Here is a 19,022-nt window from a genome sequence, read left to right as displayed (position 1 = left end):
GATATAATTAACATGCAATAAAATTCACCCTTTTAAAGCGTAGTTCAGTGCTTTTTAGTATTATTCAGACAGTTGTGCAACCATCATAGCTATCTAATTTTATTTTATTTTTGTCTTTCATTTTTTTTTTTTTAATTTATTTTTGGGGGGTACATCAAGTTCAATCATCTGTTTTTATACACATATCCCCATATTCCCTCCCTCCCTTGACTCCCCCCCACCCTCCCTCGACTCCCCCCACCCTCCCCATCCCAGCTCTCTAAGGCATCTTCCATCCTTGACTTGAACTCCCTTTGTTATACAGCAACTTTCCACTGGCTATCTATTGTACAGTTGGTAGCATATATATGTCTGTGCTACTCTCACTTCGTCTCAGCTTCCCCTTCACCCCCCACCCCCTCAAACCTCAAGTTCTCCAGTCCATTCTCTGCATCTTTGTCCTTGTTCTTGTCTTGTCACTGAGTTCATCAGTACTATTTTTAGATTCCGTATATGTGAGTTAGCATACAATATTTGTCTTTCTCTTTCTGACTTCACTCTGTATGACAGACTCCAGGTCTATCCACCTCATTACATATAGCTCCATCTCCTCCCTTTTTATAGCTGAGTAATATTCCATTGTATATATATGGCTATCTAATTTTAGAACATTTCCATCACCCCCAAAAGAAGTCCCTGACCCATTAACCATCATTCCCCATTGTACCCTCCCTTCAGCCACTAACAACCACTAGTCTGCTTTCTATGTATTTGTCTTTTTTGGATATTTTATATTAATAGAATCATACAGTAAATGGTCTTTTATGTCTGGCTTCTTTCAGTTAGCATAATGTTTTCAAGATTCATCCATGTTGTAGCATGTATCCATATCCTTTTTATGACTGAATAATTTTGCATTTTATTAATATAGCACATTTTGTTTATCTGTTCATCCACTGAAGGACATTTGGGCAGAAGAAGTATTTTTAAAGCAGTGAAGTTCATAATTTTAAAGTGATTATTACTTCACTATTTTAAGGCTCATTCTTTTTTATTTTTGTATTTGGCTGTGCTGCACAGCTTGCAGGATCTCAGTTCCCCAACCAGGGATTGAGCCCTGGGCCACAGCAATGAAAGCCCGGAATCCTAATCACTAGTCCACCAGGGTTCGAACTCCTAAGACTTATTCTTTAGGAGTTTGGAGTAATCACACAGTAATTTTTATTTATATCATGGTAAACCCAACATTTTTGTAGAAGTAGTGTTAATTATTTTATAAATATTTGCTAATAATGCAAATTTTGATTTTGGAATGTTGAACAACTGGTAAGCCAGTATGTCTATTTACAGTTTCCTCAAGATATGTAATGGATAATGTGTAAGATGTGTAATATTCTCTAAATCAATGCTGTCTGATAGAACTTTCTGCAAAGATGAAAATACTCAGTCTGATATAGTAGTTGCATGGCTGTTGAGCACTTGAAATGTGGCTAATGCTGTGGAGGAACTGAATTTTTAGTTTTAATTAATTTAGTTTTAAAAAGCTATATGTGGCTAATGGCTGCAGAATTGAATAGTGCACCTTTAACCAAAAAGTGTTGATATAAGTAAATATCTCAGTTGCTAAAGATTAAACACTTGGTAGTGTGTACAGTGAAGAGTATTATTCAGCATGTTGTGGTGTTGCAGAAATCAGTCCATCAAGAAACCAAGCACTACAGGAGGGTTGGAGAACTCAGGTTTATTAAGCGTTGGAGAACTCAGGTTTATTAAGCCGGCAGCACCAGATGAGCTAACGCTCCAAAGTTCTGGGCCCTGAACTCAGGGTGAGCTTTACTTTTATAGTGCAGATGTTTACAGAGCATGGAAGTTTCCAAACAGAAACTTACAAGAGCAGGTGCAGAACATTCCATTTTTTAGCAAAACATCTTAAAGTTACATTGAATTGTTAGGTCATCCTGTTTTTCTGTTTTTCTCAGGCGCAGCAAGCATATTTCACAAAAGCAAAACAAGCATGGAGTTGTTTTTAGCTGAGTGTAAGTTTCTAACTTTCCTCTTCAGTGGATACCAGTTAGGCATATATTTCAGTTAATTACCAATTTAAATTCCTACTTAACTTGTTCTGAGATACCTGGAGTAAGGTAACAACCACTGTGGCACTTAATGGGAGAGGAACTAGAAGAAACTGCTGTCATCCAGTTTGTGCCTGATTGAGATCTAGATGGATCACAGATTTCCCCTTTGTAGATAAACAAAAATTTTAGGATGTTAACCACTGTGGTGGGAACAGCCAGACAGCCGTTTCTTTCTCTGTTTTCTTAAGAAATTGAGAATTTCTTAGAGTAGGTATCTTTTCTTATTGCTTTTCTTAGAAGTTCTTTATCAATTTCAGCTTGCAGTAGTGTCTGTCTTATTTCTGGAGAGAAGATCTGTATTGGAACAATATTTAACATAACTGTTTCTGGAGAATTTTGTATCAGAAGGTGCCAGATAATCTGACTTTCACTGTATTAAGTTAGCCTTAAACACTTTCTTTTTCTCTGCTTTAAAATTACTATCTTTCAGAACTTGCCTGGTGGTCCCGTGGTTAAGACTCGGTACTTCCACTGCAGGGGGCACAGATTCTATCCCTGACTGGGGAATTAAGATCCTTCATGCTGCGTGGCACGGCCAAAAAATAAATAAATAAAATAAAATTACTGTCTTTCTAAACATGGAATCTTTTCTGTAGGCCACTATTTAATCAAAAAGAATTAGCAATATTTAAGCCTTGAGGCCATCTGTGAGTAAGGCAACACCCATATCTCTATTACCAGCGGATTAGTATAGTCATAATTTAGGGTCATTTGGTCTGTTACTGGATTTTACTTTTTCCCAGTTCTTCCACTTAAACTGTGCTCTCTTTATGCTTTTAGGTCTCTTCTCATAATTCTTTGCCTCAGTTTCTTTTTTTTTTCTGTAAAATCATAAATGGTATCTCTTCTAAAAGTATAAACATTGAGTTATTTATTAAGGATTTTATATTCCTTTGTATAAATATATTCTAGAGAGGTAACAGTGGTAAAGAACACAGACTCCCATGTTTTCATTGCTCCTAGTTATGAAGTTTTTACACATGGTCTCTTTAGACCTTTATGTGTTATCTACTATATTTTTATTCTTCCATTATCACAATAAGAGATTCTTTGTTGAGCTCCCCTGGTGGTGCAGTGGTTAAGAATCCACCTGCCAATGCAGGGGACATGGGTTCAAGCCCTGGTCCGGGAAGATCCCACATGCTATGGAGCAACTAAGCCCATGTGCCACAACTACTGAGCCTGCACTCTAGAGCCCGTGAGCCACAACTACTGAGCCCACGGGCTGCAACTACTGAAGCCCACGTGCCTAGAGCCTGTGCTCTGCAACAAGAGAAGCCACCGCAATGAGAAGCCCTCGCACTGCAACAAAGAGTAGCCTCTGCTCTCTGCAACTAGAGAAAGCTCTTGCAGCAGCAATGAAGACCCAGCACAGCCAAAAGAAAAAAAAGACGAACTTCTTTGTTGTAGTCTGTTAAAAAATGTTTTATATTCAGTAGAATCATGTATTCAGATAATTTTACTCATTTTTATGGGTAAATCTAAAAAAATGTATCAGAAAAGTTTTTATTACCTACATATGTCTTTCTTTAAATTAGATTATATTCAGAATACTAAAATCATTTGACTGTTTACTTGATAATTTTTTGGGGGGGAGACACTTAATTTTCTCACATTTTGCTCTTGTAGGTAATTTTAACCAATCAGATGACAACAAAGATTGATAGAAATCAGGCCTTGCTGGTTCCTGCACTGGGTAGGCAATTAATGAAATAAACATTTTTAGTTAAATACATTTTTTCTACCTCTTTCATTTGATGCTTGTTGAGTACTGTAAGTTCCATGAAAGCAAAGACTCTGTCTTACTCACTAATAAATCTTTGCACAGTGCCCTTAGATACTGACTCATCCTTTCAGTTTCACTTATTGAGCATCTACTCTGTGGCCACTCTTGTGTCAGGTACTTAGCATATAAACTTAGCATATAAGTATTCATAAGATGACACTTGCCCTCAGGAAGCGCACAGTCTAAGCAGGAGGAGGGGTGACTATTTAAATACAAATCACACTATAATGAATAGGCTTATGACTCTGTTTCTTACCTTACTCGTGGTTTTGTTAGAACACAGCGCTTCAAGATTTATTTCTACTAAAATCTTTAAGAATATTCTGTCAGAGTTTTTGCTTTTCTTCTGATGATCAGAAATGCATTAGTAAGCCTGATGATAGGGAAGGCTGACAAATATGTTGACTCAAACTATAAAATTTTCTACAAGCAAAGGGAGGATGGTGATAATGATCTGCAGTATTTCCACAGATAGGTAAAAATCTGTTAATCTCAACATGTACCAGGCTTTTTGAAACCAAATATACTTTCATTATGTTAAATTAAGTTAAGTAAAACTGTATTTGGTCAGAGGCTTCTGAGAGACTTATCACCTGGTCAGTTATCATGTTCTTTCTCCTTCAGGGGAAAGTTGGGGACATGCTGCTACAATACGGCTAATCTTGCATTGGGACCAAAAGCAAAGGTCAGTATAGAAACAAGTTAATAATTCTGAATATTGGGTTAATTACAGTGAACATTTATCCGTTTCTTAGAGCTAGTCCAGTGAATGAGATCTACAGTGCCCCATGGACTTAAAGCTTTTGTTGCCTTCATCACCTAGAGCAGACACAGAAACATGTTGTTATACTGCACATTTAGCTACGTAGGAAATTCTTTGGAGTATTTAAATGATGGGGTGCACCTGAAATGAGTAGGTGGCCAAAGAAAGCTACCTTCTAAAGCTCTTTGAAATCAAGTACCATTTATTAACCATGCAGAGGGAGGTGGGTACTCTGTGTTCTTGGAAGGGATTGAAAGAAAAGTAAAATCAGGACAAAAGAAAAACTTTTGAGGTTAACTTTAGGACTAATTCATGTGGAAAATAGGATGGTTTTTCTTAGTTTCTTAATATATTGTATGAAATTGTGTCTATTTTTATTTTCTTTTATATTTTCCTATCCTACTTTTATTATTCAGTTACTTTTACTTGCCTTTCACAAGTATTGTTCTTTAAAATAAAACTGTGGCAGCATGAAACCTTTGTATTTGTTTTTAAAGCTGCTGAGCAAGTGAACAAACCAGCTTTCATTTTCTTTAAAATAGGCGATTGAAAGCTGCAGAGTCTTTTATTCTACACTTCTAGAAATGTCAGATTTATGCCAGCCTCTATGCTTTGAAGTTAATTGGTATAACCTAAGGAACTTGGTTTGGAAATATGCCAATAAAATGGGGAAATTTAGACGGCATGTGGGCAAAGATGGAAAAAGGATTGCTTAAACACGTATTGGGTCTGGTCAGAGATATTGTCTATTTCTTTATCTGCATTTCTTCATTCTTGTACAAAGTGAAAAAAATCAAGCCTGACCAAGTTAGGCTTTACTGACCCTGAGCTCATAGCAGACCCGATTACATTTATATACATCTTTTGTAACTAGTTCATGCAGTTTGTGTCTCATTTAAAGCTGACATTTCCAAAGACCTCAGGTAACTTTCTCCCCCCATAATACATAATGCTTTACAATTGACTCCCATCCCCCCAGTGCTCTAAATAAGTCATTGTATGCTGGATTCACAAAGCACTTCTTTTCTCAGCAACAAACCCTATTGTAAAGATTTGGCAGTGGTTCTCCAGATTAAAGTCTTTTGAACATATTGCTTATATTTTCCCAGATTTAGGTTTTCTGTAAAGTACATCCCACTATTTAAATGTTCTTAGATAGTCCCCTTGAGCTAGTTAGTATACAGTCGTAGTCTTCCACTTTTATTCTAGTATTGAATACTTACTAACAGAATATGTCTAAGAAGTGAGAGAAATAATAGAAACAGAGAAAGATGTTTCTTTCATCTCTTTATGCACTCACCCAAAGGAGGAGTTTGCCTTTGTCAAATTCTAGAAGTTAGCACTGGTTAGGTACCCATGAGATGAGAAAATCATGCTTACTTTCTTAAAAGTTAACCATTTTATGACTGCAGCTTCTTACTGATTCTTCCCAAGAAATTATAGAGTAGTGTAGAACACTGACATTGACTAGATAGATTTAGGGAAAATGTACTATTCTATGCATTTTTACCTATATCCCATGCTATCATTTTAATAAGTGCTTGCTTGTGCTAGGTATTTAACTGGGCACCTTATATACAACATTTCATATAATCCCTTCAATAACTTTTTTTTTTTAATTTAAGTATAGTTGATATACAATATTATGTAAGTTACAGGTGTACAATATAGTGATTCACAATTTTTAAAGGTTATGCTCCATTTATAATTATTATAAAATATTACTATATTTGCTGTGTTATACAGTGTATCCTTGTAGTTTGTTTTATATGTAATAGTTTGTACCTCTTAATCTCCTACTCCTGTATTGCCCCTCTTCCTCTCCCCACTGGTAACCACTAATTTGTTCTCTGTATCCATGAGTCTTTCAATAACCTTTTGAAGCCTCTATAGCTATTATCATTAACAGTGAGAAGACCAAGGCCCAGAAAAATTAAAAGGTAGTAAATAATAGCTACCATTTTTTGAACATTTTATTAGCTGTTCTTTATTGTGCTAAGTGCTCTGTGTGTGTGTGTGTGTGTGTAATTTCATATTATTTTCCAAATAACTCTATGAAATAGGTAGTTGTATCCACATTTTATAGCTGACTTTATAATAGTCCATTCCTTTTCTCCTATACTTTTTCTAGAATGTAATTATATTATTGCATTGATTGCCAGTGAATCTGAAGGTATAGCTCTTATCCTCCTTTTTAGGTAAAACCTTTTTCTCCAAACTGCTTTTTTTTATAAGCTGTGGATATATGATAAGTAACGTGCAAACTTTATTATAATCAGAATAAGTAGACCTCATTTAATAAAATCAACATAGTTTTGTTCTTCATTGTTTGAAATCAAGGTATCTTTAAGTTATTTAAGTTGCATGAAATCTTGTATGCATTCTAAAATTTAGTTTATCTTGAAAAGATGGAAATAGAAATTCATGCTGGGGGAAAATAGTTATAAAAATGAACACTTCTCGTTTAAACAGAAAACTAAAAACCTTGACTAGTTAAATTTATATTGAGAATTGAAATAAAGTGTCCCATCTCATGCCCTAGTCCCCATTCTGCACTAGAAACACCTGATTTTTACCTTTTGACTAATAATGGAATAACATTCCAGCAGTTATTAAAAGAAATACTTTTGTCTCTATCCTGTATATTATGTGGGTTTTCCTCCAATTTGCATATTCATGATAGTACGAGGCCAAGATTGTTCAGAATTATACCACTCTTTGCCAAGAAGATCTGGTGGTGGAGTGGAGTAATATATCAACACCCCCACACAGTGTTTCATGTGTGTCTCAGCTTTAGAGCACAAATTGTGCTTCTGTCTTGTTTCTTCCTGACCTAAACTGTGTAGTTCAGCCATATGTTAAGCTTCATCTCAGCTGGGGCCATGAGCCAAGTGATTCTTTGGCTTAGTCTTGTTTGAGATGCAGACATGAAATATAAATTTTATTTTTACCTGAAATTTGAGGAAGATTTTCAACCTGAATACTTAATGCCCATTTGACTTTAGGATTATTAGTAAACATGTGAAAGCTTCTTAAAATCTTATTTACTTTTTAAATTCTCAGAAAAGTTGGATGTACTGGGTACCTTTTTGGACATATGGTAATATGAGGTAATTTAGATACTAATTTTTCAGAAGATTAGCTAATTTCTGTTTTATTGGATCAAAAAGAGTGTGCTTTTTTGTTTTAATAACGTGGGTTTAAATACACCATGCCTCTATTTTTTCTGTTTTATTTTGCATTAAAGATAGACTGTCAGCCCTAAAGCATTGTAAAAGTTGATGACTTCACTCCCTAATGCAATTATTCTTGTATTACATATTACTTAGCAGTTATTTTATTTGTGCATACAGTTACTATTACAAAGATAAGGCATTTTGGATTCTTCTGTTTTCATCCTGAAAGAACAAACCTAAGAGCCAATGGATGATGGTCTCTGATTGCTTCTGTTTTGAGTTGTGACTGAGTATGGGGGCAATTTCAAAATTAAGAGAGTAACAGTTCATAAACCAAGATATCCTTTTTGAATTATTGTTGAAAACAAATCAACATTATATTATATTTAGATAAATGGTCCTTTTAACTCTGAGAGTCTATGATTTTTCTCTAAGTTAGAAAACTCATTTTGTATGGTTATATCAGTTTTTAAAAATTGTGGTAAAGTAGGGAGTTTCCTGGCAGTCCAGTGGTTAGGACTCTGCACTTCCACTGCAGGGGGCATGGATGCGATCCCTAGTTGGGTAACTAAGATCCCGCATGCTGCGTGATATGGGCAAAAAAAAAAATTTGTGGTGAAGTATACATAACATAAAATTTACCATATTAGCCATGTAAGGATTCTGGGGCATGAATTGCATTCGTATTATTGCACAGTCATCATCACCATCCACCTCCAGAACTTTTTCATCTTCCCAAACCGAAACTCCATGCTTATTAAATACTAACTCCCCATCCTCCCCTCCTGTCAGCCTCTGGCAACCACCATTCTACCTTCTGTCTCTATGAATTTGACTACTCTAGGCACCTCATATAAGTGGAAGCATACAATATTGGTCCTATTGTGACTGGCTTTATTTGACTTAGTGTAACGTCTTCAAGGTTCATTGTAGCATATGTCAGAATTTCTTTTCTTTTTAAGACTGAGTAATATTCCATGATATGTATATACCACCTTTTGTTTATCTATTCATCTGTCAGACACTTGGGCTGCTTCTACCTTTTAGCTATTGTAAATAAGTTATGTCAGTTTTAAAGTAATTTTTAAAAGGAACTTAAAAAGTTTTTGCTTAGGAACTTCCCTGGTGGTTCAGTGATTTAAGACTCCACACTTCCACTGCAGGCAGTGCAGGTTCAATCCCTGGTCGGGGAACTAAGATCCCACATGCCACATGGTGCAGCCAAAAAAAAAAAAGTTTTTGCTTATACAGTTGACCTGTGAACAACAAGGATTTGAATTGTGTGGGTCCACTTATAGGCAGATTTTTCGCGATAAATATAGTATCTGTATTTTCATTTTACAGATCTTTAAATGCAAGGAAAAGTTTTTTGTGTTCAATTAGAGATCACAATAGGTGGAATTAAAAGAACTAGGGTTTGAGTCCTGATTCTATCTAAACTGTGTCACCTTCCTGCCCTTGGGTGACTCATTTATCAATTCCTTCATTTTTGAAGCAGTGTGTTCAGATTTTGGACTGTGAGGGGATCGGTGCCCCTAACCCCTGCATTGTTCAAGGGTCAGCTGTATTTGTTGCTCTTATGGTATTTGAGCATAGTTAATAACAGTTTACAATTTTATTTCTCAACTACTTTCAGCTTTCAGTTTTATATTATTTACTTTGTAGGGTACACAATAAAATCATACCTAAACAGACCTTGTCCTGTTACGACAGTGATTTTTCTGAACATAATAATTTCGAAAGATTGTGTTTTCCTAGATTATTTGTATTAGTAAAATATGAGTATGTGTTCCTCATTTATATACCAAGAAATTGTCTTAATATTTCCATTATAACACATAAAAAAAGACACAATTACTGTAGAAAGTTTGAAAGATGTAGATAACCAAACAAAAAGATAACTTTTACCTTGTAACAGCAACTTAAACAATATTTATTTATTTATTTATTTATTTTGGCTGTGCCTGGTCTTAGTTGCAGCACTTGGGATCTTCATCGCAGCATACAGGATCTTTTTAGTTGCAGCATGTGGACTCCTTAGTTGTGGCATGAGGACTTCTTAGTTGCAGCATGCATGCGGGATCTAGTTCCCCGACCAGGGATTGAACCCAGGCCCCCTTCACTGGGAGCTCAGAGTCTTACTCACTGGACCACCAGGGAAGTCCCTTTGATTGTAGTCTTTTAGTAATTGTTCTATATAATGTATATATACAAATTTACTTATAAATATGAGATCATACAGTTTTAAGTTATACTTCATATATTATTAATATTTTCCTATCTCATTAAACATTTTCTTCCACTTTATTTTCTTAAGTGTAAATAGTATCTTGTCATGTATAGAATAATTTATTTGAATCAGTCATTTGGCCTTTTAGTTTAACAATTTCACTTATGTAAACAATTCTATTGTTATTGTATGTAATAATTATTACATGTATACATATGGCTATTGTTTTAAGGGAGTATTTTTGATATTTCTTTGCTTTCTGTGTTCTTAGAGAACAAAATAATAGATTTATAGTAAAAAGTTATAAATTTAAATTACAAAATCAGTCATGTGTTTGTGTATATTTATTCTTTTTCTCTAAGCAGGTTGGCAACGTTGTACAAATCGCCAAGCCAGAAGGAATCTACAGTACTATTTCAAATCACAGTCAGTATTATTTGATTAGAGTGGGATTTTGGTGTTAGTGGGCAGTAATTATCTGAAGAGAGCATTTACAAATTGCTTCTGTTAACTTCTGTAGGCAGCAAGCATATTTGAGGACAGCTTTTGATGCTTAGAACATTATCCCCAAAATAGTAATATATATAAAGAATACTCTAGTCACAAACGAACTGAAATTTATTCTTAAGAACAGAGGAAATACTTATTTGTAGGGTAGTGTGTTCCATGCCATGTGTGATATCAGGATATTAAAGATTTTAAAAGTAAAAGTTGTTAAAGATTTTCAGAAAAGAAAAAATACTAATGTTACTCATTTTGATCTGCATATATTATAGATCTATCATAGCCATCAAATATATCCCACTTTTTTCTTTTTTTTCTTTGAAGTGTAGTTGATATATAGTATTATATAAGTTACAGGTGTACATTATAGTGACTCACAATTTTTAAAGGTTATACTCCATTTGTAGTTATTATAAAATATTGGCTCTATTCCCTGTGTTGTACAATATATCCTTGTAGCTTGTTTTATACATAGTATTGTAGTTTGTACCTCTTAATCCCCTACCCCATTATAGCCCCTCCCTACTTTCTTCTTTCCACTGGTGACCACTAGTTTATTCTCTATATCTGTGAGTCTGCTTCCTTTTTGTTATATTCACTAGTTTGTTGTTATTTTTTAAATTCCACATATAAGTGAAATATATCCCACTTTAAAGTGCTAATTTTCCAGTAATTTTACATAATAGAAAATACATTTTTGGCTAAAATAATGCATATTTATCGATAGTATTGAATCAGATATATTTTTGGCAACTCATTTTTTAAGGACAAAAGCAGAAATAGATTCTGAAACTGAATTATCTACTTAGTCTTTGCGCTGCCCAGGTGCATTTAAAGTATCCTAATTGGGACACTTTATTTTAGAGTATTTAATTGTGAAAATATTTCTACAGTATCTAAGTAATTAGTGCCTGTTACTTCCTTCACCTCTTCCAGTAGAGCCACCATAAAGTTTGTTAGGATTGACTTTTAGAGACTATTTCGATAATGCAGTATTATTTCTGTGTATGTGTGTGCATAAGTAAATACATACACATACTCCAGATAAAAAAATACTCCAGTACAGCCCTGGCTCAGACACCTATCTTTGAGGTTTAATCCTCTTCATTCACAGTGATTGATAACTTCTATTACAAGAATAAAGTAGCTCTTTTATCAATTACTTTAAAATATTTGGAAGGCCAATTGTTATTTTAGAGATTCTTAAAGCATGCTTATATATTTTTTCATCTTCTGCAGCCTCAGGGATTTAGAGATGCTGTTGTTGCTACTGCATGCTCACTGCAAACAGAGGGTTCATTGAATTCCCGGAAGCGGTCATGGGACTCAGAGGAAGAACAGGAATCCAAAGACTAGTCTCAAAGTGTACATATGTATTGATCCTGTGAGATATGCAATGCTTATAAGTTGTAGACTCGTTACTTTAGAATATAACCACACTGTGGTGTGACTGAATCAGGTCTGTATTAAGTGAATGGTGAATGAATGAATGAGGTCTATATTAAGTGAAAACACTTAACAAATATGATTCTCTGAAAGCGTTTTTCAGAACTAAGCAGTGTTCTACAGTTATATTTAACCCTGTTTTTATTTTTAGTAACATTCAGTAGAGATGATACAGGTATTTTGCAGATGTGGAAAACTGATCTCATGTGGCCAATCTGAATTTAATATTCAGACTCTTTTTTCCTCCTTTCTTTGCCAGTTGCCTAGACATTTCTAGGAAGAAAAGATTTTTTTTTCACATTCCTATTGTGCTCTCCTCTTTAAATGTAGCTTTGATAATTCTTAAAAATGACCTGTTTCTAGTATGAAGAAAAGCCAGCACCATGAGTCAGCATATTCAGTGTATGGGTAGGATACAAATTTTAGATGAGCAATCTGATTTTAGTGACCCCAGTCCTAAAATCTGTCATTTGTTCATTTTTTAATGTTATTTTGTAAAGTTGAAGGACTTTCGAGTTGTTATCCCATGTAGAACATTGACTAGAACATATATCTTCCAGAATAGTCACCGCTGATAAGCTCACAGTCATTTATTTCTATAGTTTTGAAACATGGTGTGATCCAGTTTTAGGTGTATTGACATTTTCCTTTGAATAATCTTAACACTGCTTGAATAAAGTAAAAATTTGGATTCTTGAGTGGTTTCAAAATCTAATAGTGTTTTGGGCAATGAAACTGGGACATTTGTAGTGACATGGATGGACCCAGAGACTGTCATACAGAGTGAAGTGAGTCCAAAAGAGAAGAACAAATATCGTATATTAACACATATATAGAAAAATTGTACAAATCAACAGGTTTGCAAGGCTGAAACAGAGACACAGATGTAGAGAACAAACATATGGACACCAAGTGGGGAAAGTGGGGAGGGTTGAGGGGAAATAAATTGGGAGATTGGGATACCAAATAGCACACTCTAAATATATGCAGTTTATTTTATGTTAACTGTATCTCAATAAAAGTTCCTAAAAAAAAAAACCTAATAGTGTTTTGGTACCTGGTTCTTCTTAGTACTTCTTAATTCATTTACAAAATTTACTTTGACTCCCAGTGGGAGAAAATTATTTAAGTAATTGAATATTATATACTGTGACAACCATATTTTCCAGACTTTAGTGATAGTTGGTATTTCCTGTCCCATTCTGAACACTAAATTCATAAAATTTTAAAAATATAAATATTCTATAATTGATTATACATAGACTAATCATAGTTTGTGAGGACTTTTTAAAGTGAAAGTAGGCACTGCTAACAGTTATACCAGGACATAAATCAGGACTGTCTCAGGCAAATCAGGCTTATGCTCATTCATATAAGACTAATTTCAAGTGACTAGTATAGCATAACTAATTGTAACTATCTTATTTTTGAGGGCTTTAAGGTGTATATTTTTATTATAATTAATGCAGTCATTTTAAAAACTTACCTGTCATTTTCTGTTTACTCAAATCATAACATCAAGAGAATAAGGGGGTTGTTAAATGATAAATATCATTCTTACCAGGCATCAGATACTGTAAGAGCTCATTTTATAAAGCATTATAAAAAAACACTGTACTTCAGAAGAATTATAGGACCCTGAATATAGACAAAGCCAAGTGTATTTCTTTTTGTTTGCAACTCTTTTTAAATAAAATTTTCATATCCTAGCCTTTCAAAGTTGTTGCTATTGCTGAAAAGATATTTATTTTTCTAGTTATAACTAGAAACTTAGTCTGCTTGGGCTGCATTAACAAGGTAACCATACACAACAGAATTTTCTCATGGTATTTTCTCAGTGTCACAGTGTGGTCTGGTTTTGGTAAGAGCTATCTTCCTTGTTTGCAGACAGCCATCTTCTCACTATTTGCTCGTAAGGACTTTCCTAGGTGAATGCACTTGGAGAGAGAGATCCTTCTCTCTTCCTTGCCTGATAAGGCTACCAATCCTATGAGAAATCCACCCTTATACCCTCACTTAACATTAATTGTCTCCTAAAAGCCCTGTCTCCAAATAGTCGCTTTGGAGGTAGGGCTTCAACATATGAATTTTGAGAGGACACAGTTCATGTCCTTCTCACATGCAAAATATATACATTCCATCCCAACAGCCCAAGAAGTCTTAACTCATTGCAGCATCAACTCTAAAGTACAAAGTCTCATTAAAATATCCTCTAAATCAGATACCGATGAGATTCCAGGTACAGTTCTTTCTGCAACAAAATTCTCCAGCCATGAACCTGACAGGTTAAGTGTTTCCAGAATACGATGGTGGGACAGTGGTAGGATAGACATTCTCATTCTAAAGGGGGAAATGAGAAAAAAAGTGGAGTGATGGGTCACAAGGTAATCCAAAACCTAGCAAGGCAAATTCCATTAGATCTTAAGGCTTGACATTAATCCTTTTTGGTTTGATACTCTGCCTTCCAGGCCCACTGGCATGGCAGCATCACCCCACAGCTCTAGGTGGAGGTTCTGTCCCCAACCTCTGGCAAAGGCCATCTTGCCTGTTGAAAATGAGGCAGTAGCCCTGATGACCTCTGAATGGCCCTCAGGGTCATTTTTCCCTCTTCTTGAAGAATAGTTGATTGTTTGCACGCAAAATATCTCTCCAGTCCTTTCAAATCCAAGAAGTCGGTCAGTCTTCCTTCATTTTGTCCTGTCTCTATCCCCTTCAGTTCAAACTGGCATTGTTTCTGATTTTATAATCCCAGCCACACCCTTGATGTCCTCTTCAGAACATGCTATCTAATTTGCAATATGGATAGGCTGAGAATTTTCCAAATCTTTAGGTTCTGGTTCATTTTGCTTAACAGTTTCTTCTTCATGTATCTCTTTATACATTTTACTGTAAACAGGAGGAACCAAGCCACTCCTTCAATACTTCACTTAGAAACCTCAGCTAAATAGTTTCATTACTTGCAAGTTCTGTCTTCTGGAAAACACTGAGTTCAGCCAGTTCTTTGCCACTTTATAATAAGGGTCACCTTTTCTGCAGTTTCCAATAACATGTTCCTCATTTCCGTTAGAGATCTTACCAGAATCACATTTAATATCCATATTTCTAGCATGTCACCTACAAACTCTTCCAGCCTCCACCCATTACTGTTTCAAAGCTTCTTCCACATTTTTAGGTATTCCTTAAAACAACACCCCACTTCTCAATACTAAAATCTGTAGTAATACCTTGTGCTGCCATGGCAAAATCCCATAGATTGGGTGGCTTAAAAGAAGCTTATTTTCTCACAGTTCTAGAGCTTAGAAGTCTAAGATCATGATGCTAGCAGGTTGTTTCCGGTGTGGTGAGAGATCTCTTCCACGGCCTCTTCTCACTATGTTCTCACGTGATGGTTAGAGATTGAGAGCATGAGTGAGCAAGCTTTCAGGTGTCTGTTCTTATAAGGGTACTAATCCTATCATAAGGACCCTGCTCTTATGACCTGATTTAACCTTAATTACCTCCTAATAGCCCTGTCACAAAGTATAGTCACATTGGAAGTTAGGGAATTAGAATAACAAGAATTTTGGGGAGACAATTCAGTCTGTAGTGTAGCATTATAGGAAACAGAATATGTACACATAAATATAATTTAAAAAAATTATATGTAACCTGCTTTTTAAAAATCTTAATATATCTCATGTATCCCACATAATTAAAATCTATGAGAGTTTTTAATGGTTGTGCCTACTTTTAAATTTCATTTTGGCATTTTAGTTACTACTGTGTTTTTAGTGTTATAAACAACACTTCTAATAAGCATTTAAGTTCTTTTTTTAAGAATTTGAAATTATGATTTGTATTAATTTCCTATTGTTGCTTGTAATAAATTACTAGAGATTAGTGGCTTAAAAGAACACAAGTTTGGAGAGTTCCCTGGCGGTCTGGTGGCTCACTGCTGAGGGCCTGGGTTTGATCCCTGGTCGGGGAACTAAGATCCCAAAAACCATGTGGTGTGGCCAGAAATAAAATAAGGACAAAAAAGGAACATAAGTCTGAAATCAGTTTCAAAGGGCTAAAATTGAGGTGTCAGCAGGCCTGCATTCCTTTTGGAGGGTGTTTGTGAAAATCTGCTTCCTTGCCTATTCTAGCTTCTAGAAGTTACCTGCATTCCTTGGCTCATAGTCCATCTTCATCAGCGTAGCATCTTCCAGTCTCTCTTTCTGTTTTCCATCGCCTTTTTCTCACTCTGTCTCCTCCTGCTTCCCCTCTGAAAGGGGAATCACACTTGTGATTCCATTTAGGGCCCAGTCAGATAATCCAGGATAATATCCCCATCTCAAGGTCCTTAATTTAATCACGTCTGCAAAGTCCCTTTTGGTGTGTAAATTAGCATTCACAGATTTCGAGAATTAGGATGTAAACATTTTTGGGAAGCCACTATTCAGCCCCTCAGTTCATGTGGCAACATGATTCAAGAAATAATGATCCTTGGGTAATTCATATGCACATTAAAGTTTGAAAAGTACTGGGACAGATACTTTACCATTTTTTAACTTTTCATAGATGGTTATTCCCATGTATGAAACTGAAAGAAAAGAGAGGATAGTTCCTTAGCTTTTTGAAAGCTTTATTTCTTCTAAGGAGTATTATTTTTCCTTAATTATAAGATATGTAGTACAGGTATACCTCAGAAATAGTGCAGTTTGGTACCAGACCACCGCAATAAAGCAAATATCAAAATAAATGAAGTCACACAAACTTTTTTGGTTTCTTAGTACATATAAAAGTTTTGTTTACACTATACTATAGTTTTTTAAATGTGTAATAGCATTATATTTTAAAAAACAATGTACATACCTTAATTAAAAGTATTTTATTGCTAAAAAGTACTTTATTAAAAACTGCAAGCTTTGGATGAGTCCTAATCTTCTTGCAAGTGTAACAAAGATCACTGATTACAGATCAACATAACAAATATAATAATAATGAAGCCTGAAATATTGCAAGAATTACCAAAATGTGACACAGACATGGAGTGAACAAATGCTGTTGGGAAAATGGCACAATAGACTTGCTCAATGAAGGGTTGTCACAAACCATCAATTTGTAAAGAAAACAATATCTGTGAAACAAAATAAAATGAGGTATGCCTGTAATTTTTCAAACATACAGACACTTTTTAAAAGTAATTCCCTCTTGGTTTTACAAACATTTTATCCTTCTTTGAAACTGTATTTTTTCCCAGAGTATTATGACTTTTAGCTTCCATTTTGGGGATATATAACTTAAAATATACTTTTATAGTGCCTTATGATTTTGAGACAATTTTGCACCATTTAATTTGATCTTTCTAGCAACTCTCTCAGGTAGGTGTGATAGGCTGGCCTGTGTGCTTTCATTCCTTTCATCCATCCATCCATCCATCCATCCATCTATCTACTGCATAATGCATACACATTTAACAATGACTTGTTGCATGAATAAATATTTCAAATAAAGATTTAGAGTCTTTGGTCATGTATAGGATGTGTTTCTGAACATTTTTTATTATAAATGTATGTAGTTTAATAATGGTCTTTTTTTTTTTTACTTTTAAAAATTGGGATAAAATAGATACTAGTTAAAATTTGCCACTTTAACCATTTTTAAGTGTATAATTCAGTGGCATTTTTAATTATTGTAGGACCATCTCCACTATTTTAAAAACTTTCATCACCCCAAACAGAAACTCTGTACCCATTAAAAGCAATAACTCATCATTATTTTGTTCCCCAGTTCGTAGTAATCTCTAATCTACTTTCTATTTCTGTTAATTTGCTTATCATATATATTTTATATAAGTGGAATCATACAATGTTTTTCCTTTTCTGTCTGGCTTATTTTGCTTAGCATAATGTTTTCAAGGTTCATCCATGTTGTAGCATGTAGAAGAACTTCAGGCCTTTTTATGGCTAATATTCCACTGTATATATATACCACATTTTGCTTATCCACTTATCTGCTGATGGGTTTCTAATAGTGTTTTAATGGTTTATAAATGTATATGAGTAACACTTTTTGTATCTTGAAACTTTTATTAATTTTTATTGTTTATCAAGTTTGGGACAGTTGATTTGTCTTTGGAATACTTTCAAGCTATTCCGTGCAGCTTAAATTTTAACCCTAATGGATTTATTTTCATTTCCTAGATCAGCTATTTTGATGTTCTCTCTAATTACTGTATTTTATCTTTCTTGTTAATAATGTTCTTACTAAAATATTTACAACTAGTTACCAGTGATAAAATTACAATATAATGTGGTAGAGAGAACATAGGACTAGAGTCAGAAGACCTGGATCCTAATTCCAGCTGAGATATTAATAAACCATGTCAGTTTAAACACCTTTATTTTCTCATGTCTTTTATTTATAAAATAAGATAGGAGTAAGTGATTGATAAATTCGTTGGTCAAAATTTTGTGATTTCTGTTTTTGTAGAGGCATTTATTAAATATTCATTTTAAATGAGCAATGCTGGAAATATGGAAGAGTGACATTTACACAGTTTTAATTTCCAAAATCAATAATTCTAGCGTTTCCATTCCAATACGTTGCATTTCAGTTTTGAGACATGATGTTGCAATGTTCTATTACTTAAAAAAAAAAAACATCAAGTTGCAGGAGAGAGACTGGCTGTTCATAATATGTATTTTTAGTTAACATCAGTGCCTAAATTTACTGTTACTGTTAAAATTTACAGAACATTTTGCTCCCTTAGAACTGATTTTGGCATAAAACATGTTGACAAGATTTCATGTGTTTTCGACCACAATATATTCCTTTGCCTGTTTTCAGATTTAGTTCACCAATAACTTAGGCCTTTTCATGCTTCAGCTATCCATTTGACTCTCATTATGTATAGTGAGTTTTTAAATACACCAATACTCGGATAGTGATTTTACATATAGCTTATTTTATGAGAATATGAAAGTTGGGTTCACTCAGAAGAGCTTGAGAACTTACGGAAATTATGTCCTACCTATTT

At 34.5% G+C, this 19,022-nt stretch overlaps 1 protein-coding gene across 3 annotated transcripts in view; it reads left to right on the top strand.

Annotated features, from left to right (window-relative positions):
- Positions 1 to 19,022, top strand: part of RAD51C (RAD51 paralog C) — a 52,214-nt gene that overhangs the window by 19,936 nt on the left and 13,256 nt on the right. For 2 of the 3 annotated variants that reach the window (XM_057716266.1, XM_057716265.1), the window contains exons 6-9: positions 3,744 to 3,810; positions 4,525 to 4,585; positions 10,435 to 10,495; positions 11,813 to 18,376. In XM_057716266.1, the coding sequence (XP_057572249.1) occupies positions 3,744 to 3,810; positions 4,525 to 4,585; positions 10,435 to 10,495; positions 11,813 to 11,929 (306 nt within the window). In that variant the 3' untranslated portion in view covers positions 11,930 to 18,376. Of the gene's footprint in view, positions 1 to 3,743; positions 3,811 to 4,524; positions 4,586 to 10,434; positions 10,496 to 11,812; positions 18,377 to 19,022 lie in introns of those variants that run through there. The other variant, XM_057716267.1, reaches the window with a different exon arrangement.

Source organism: Hippopotamus amphibius, chromosome 17, assembly GCF_030028045.1.
Source record: "Hippopotamus amphibius kiboko isolate mHipAmp2 chromosome 17, mHipAmp2.hap2, whole genome shotgun sequence".
Lineage (NCBI taxonomy): Eukaryota > Metazoa > Chordata > Mammalia > Artiodactyla > Hippopotamidae > Hippopotamus > Hippopotamus amphibius.
The sequence above is the reverse complement of the archived record's forward strand: the minus strand, read 5'-3'. Positions and strand labels throughout refer to the sequence as shown.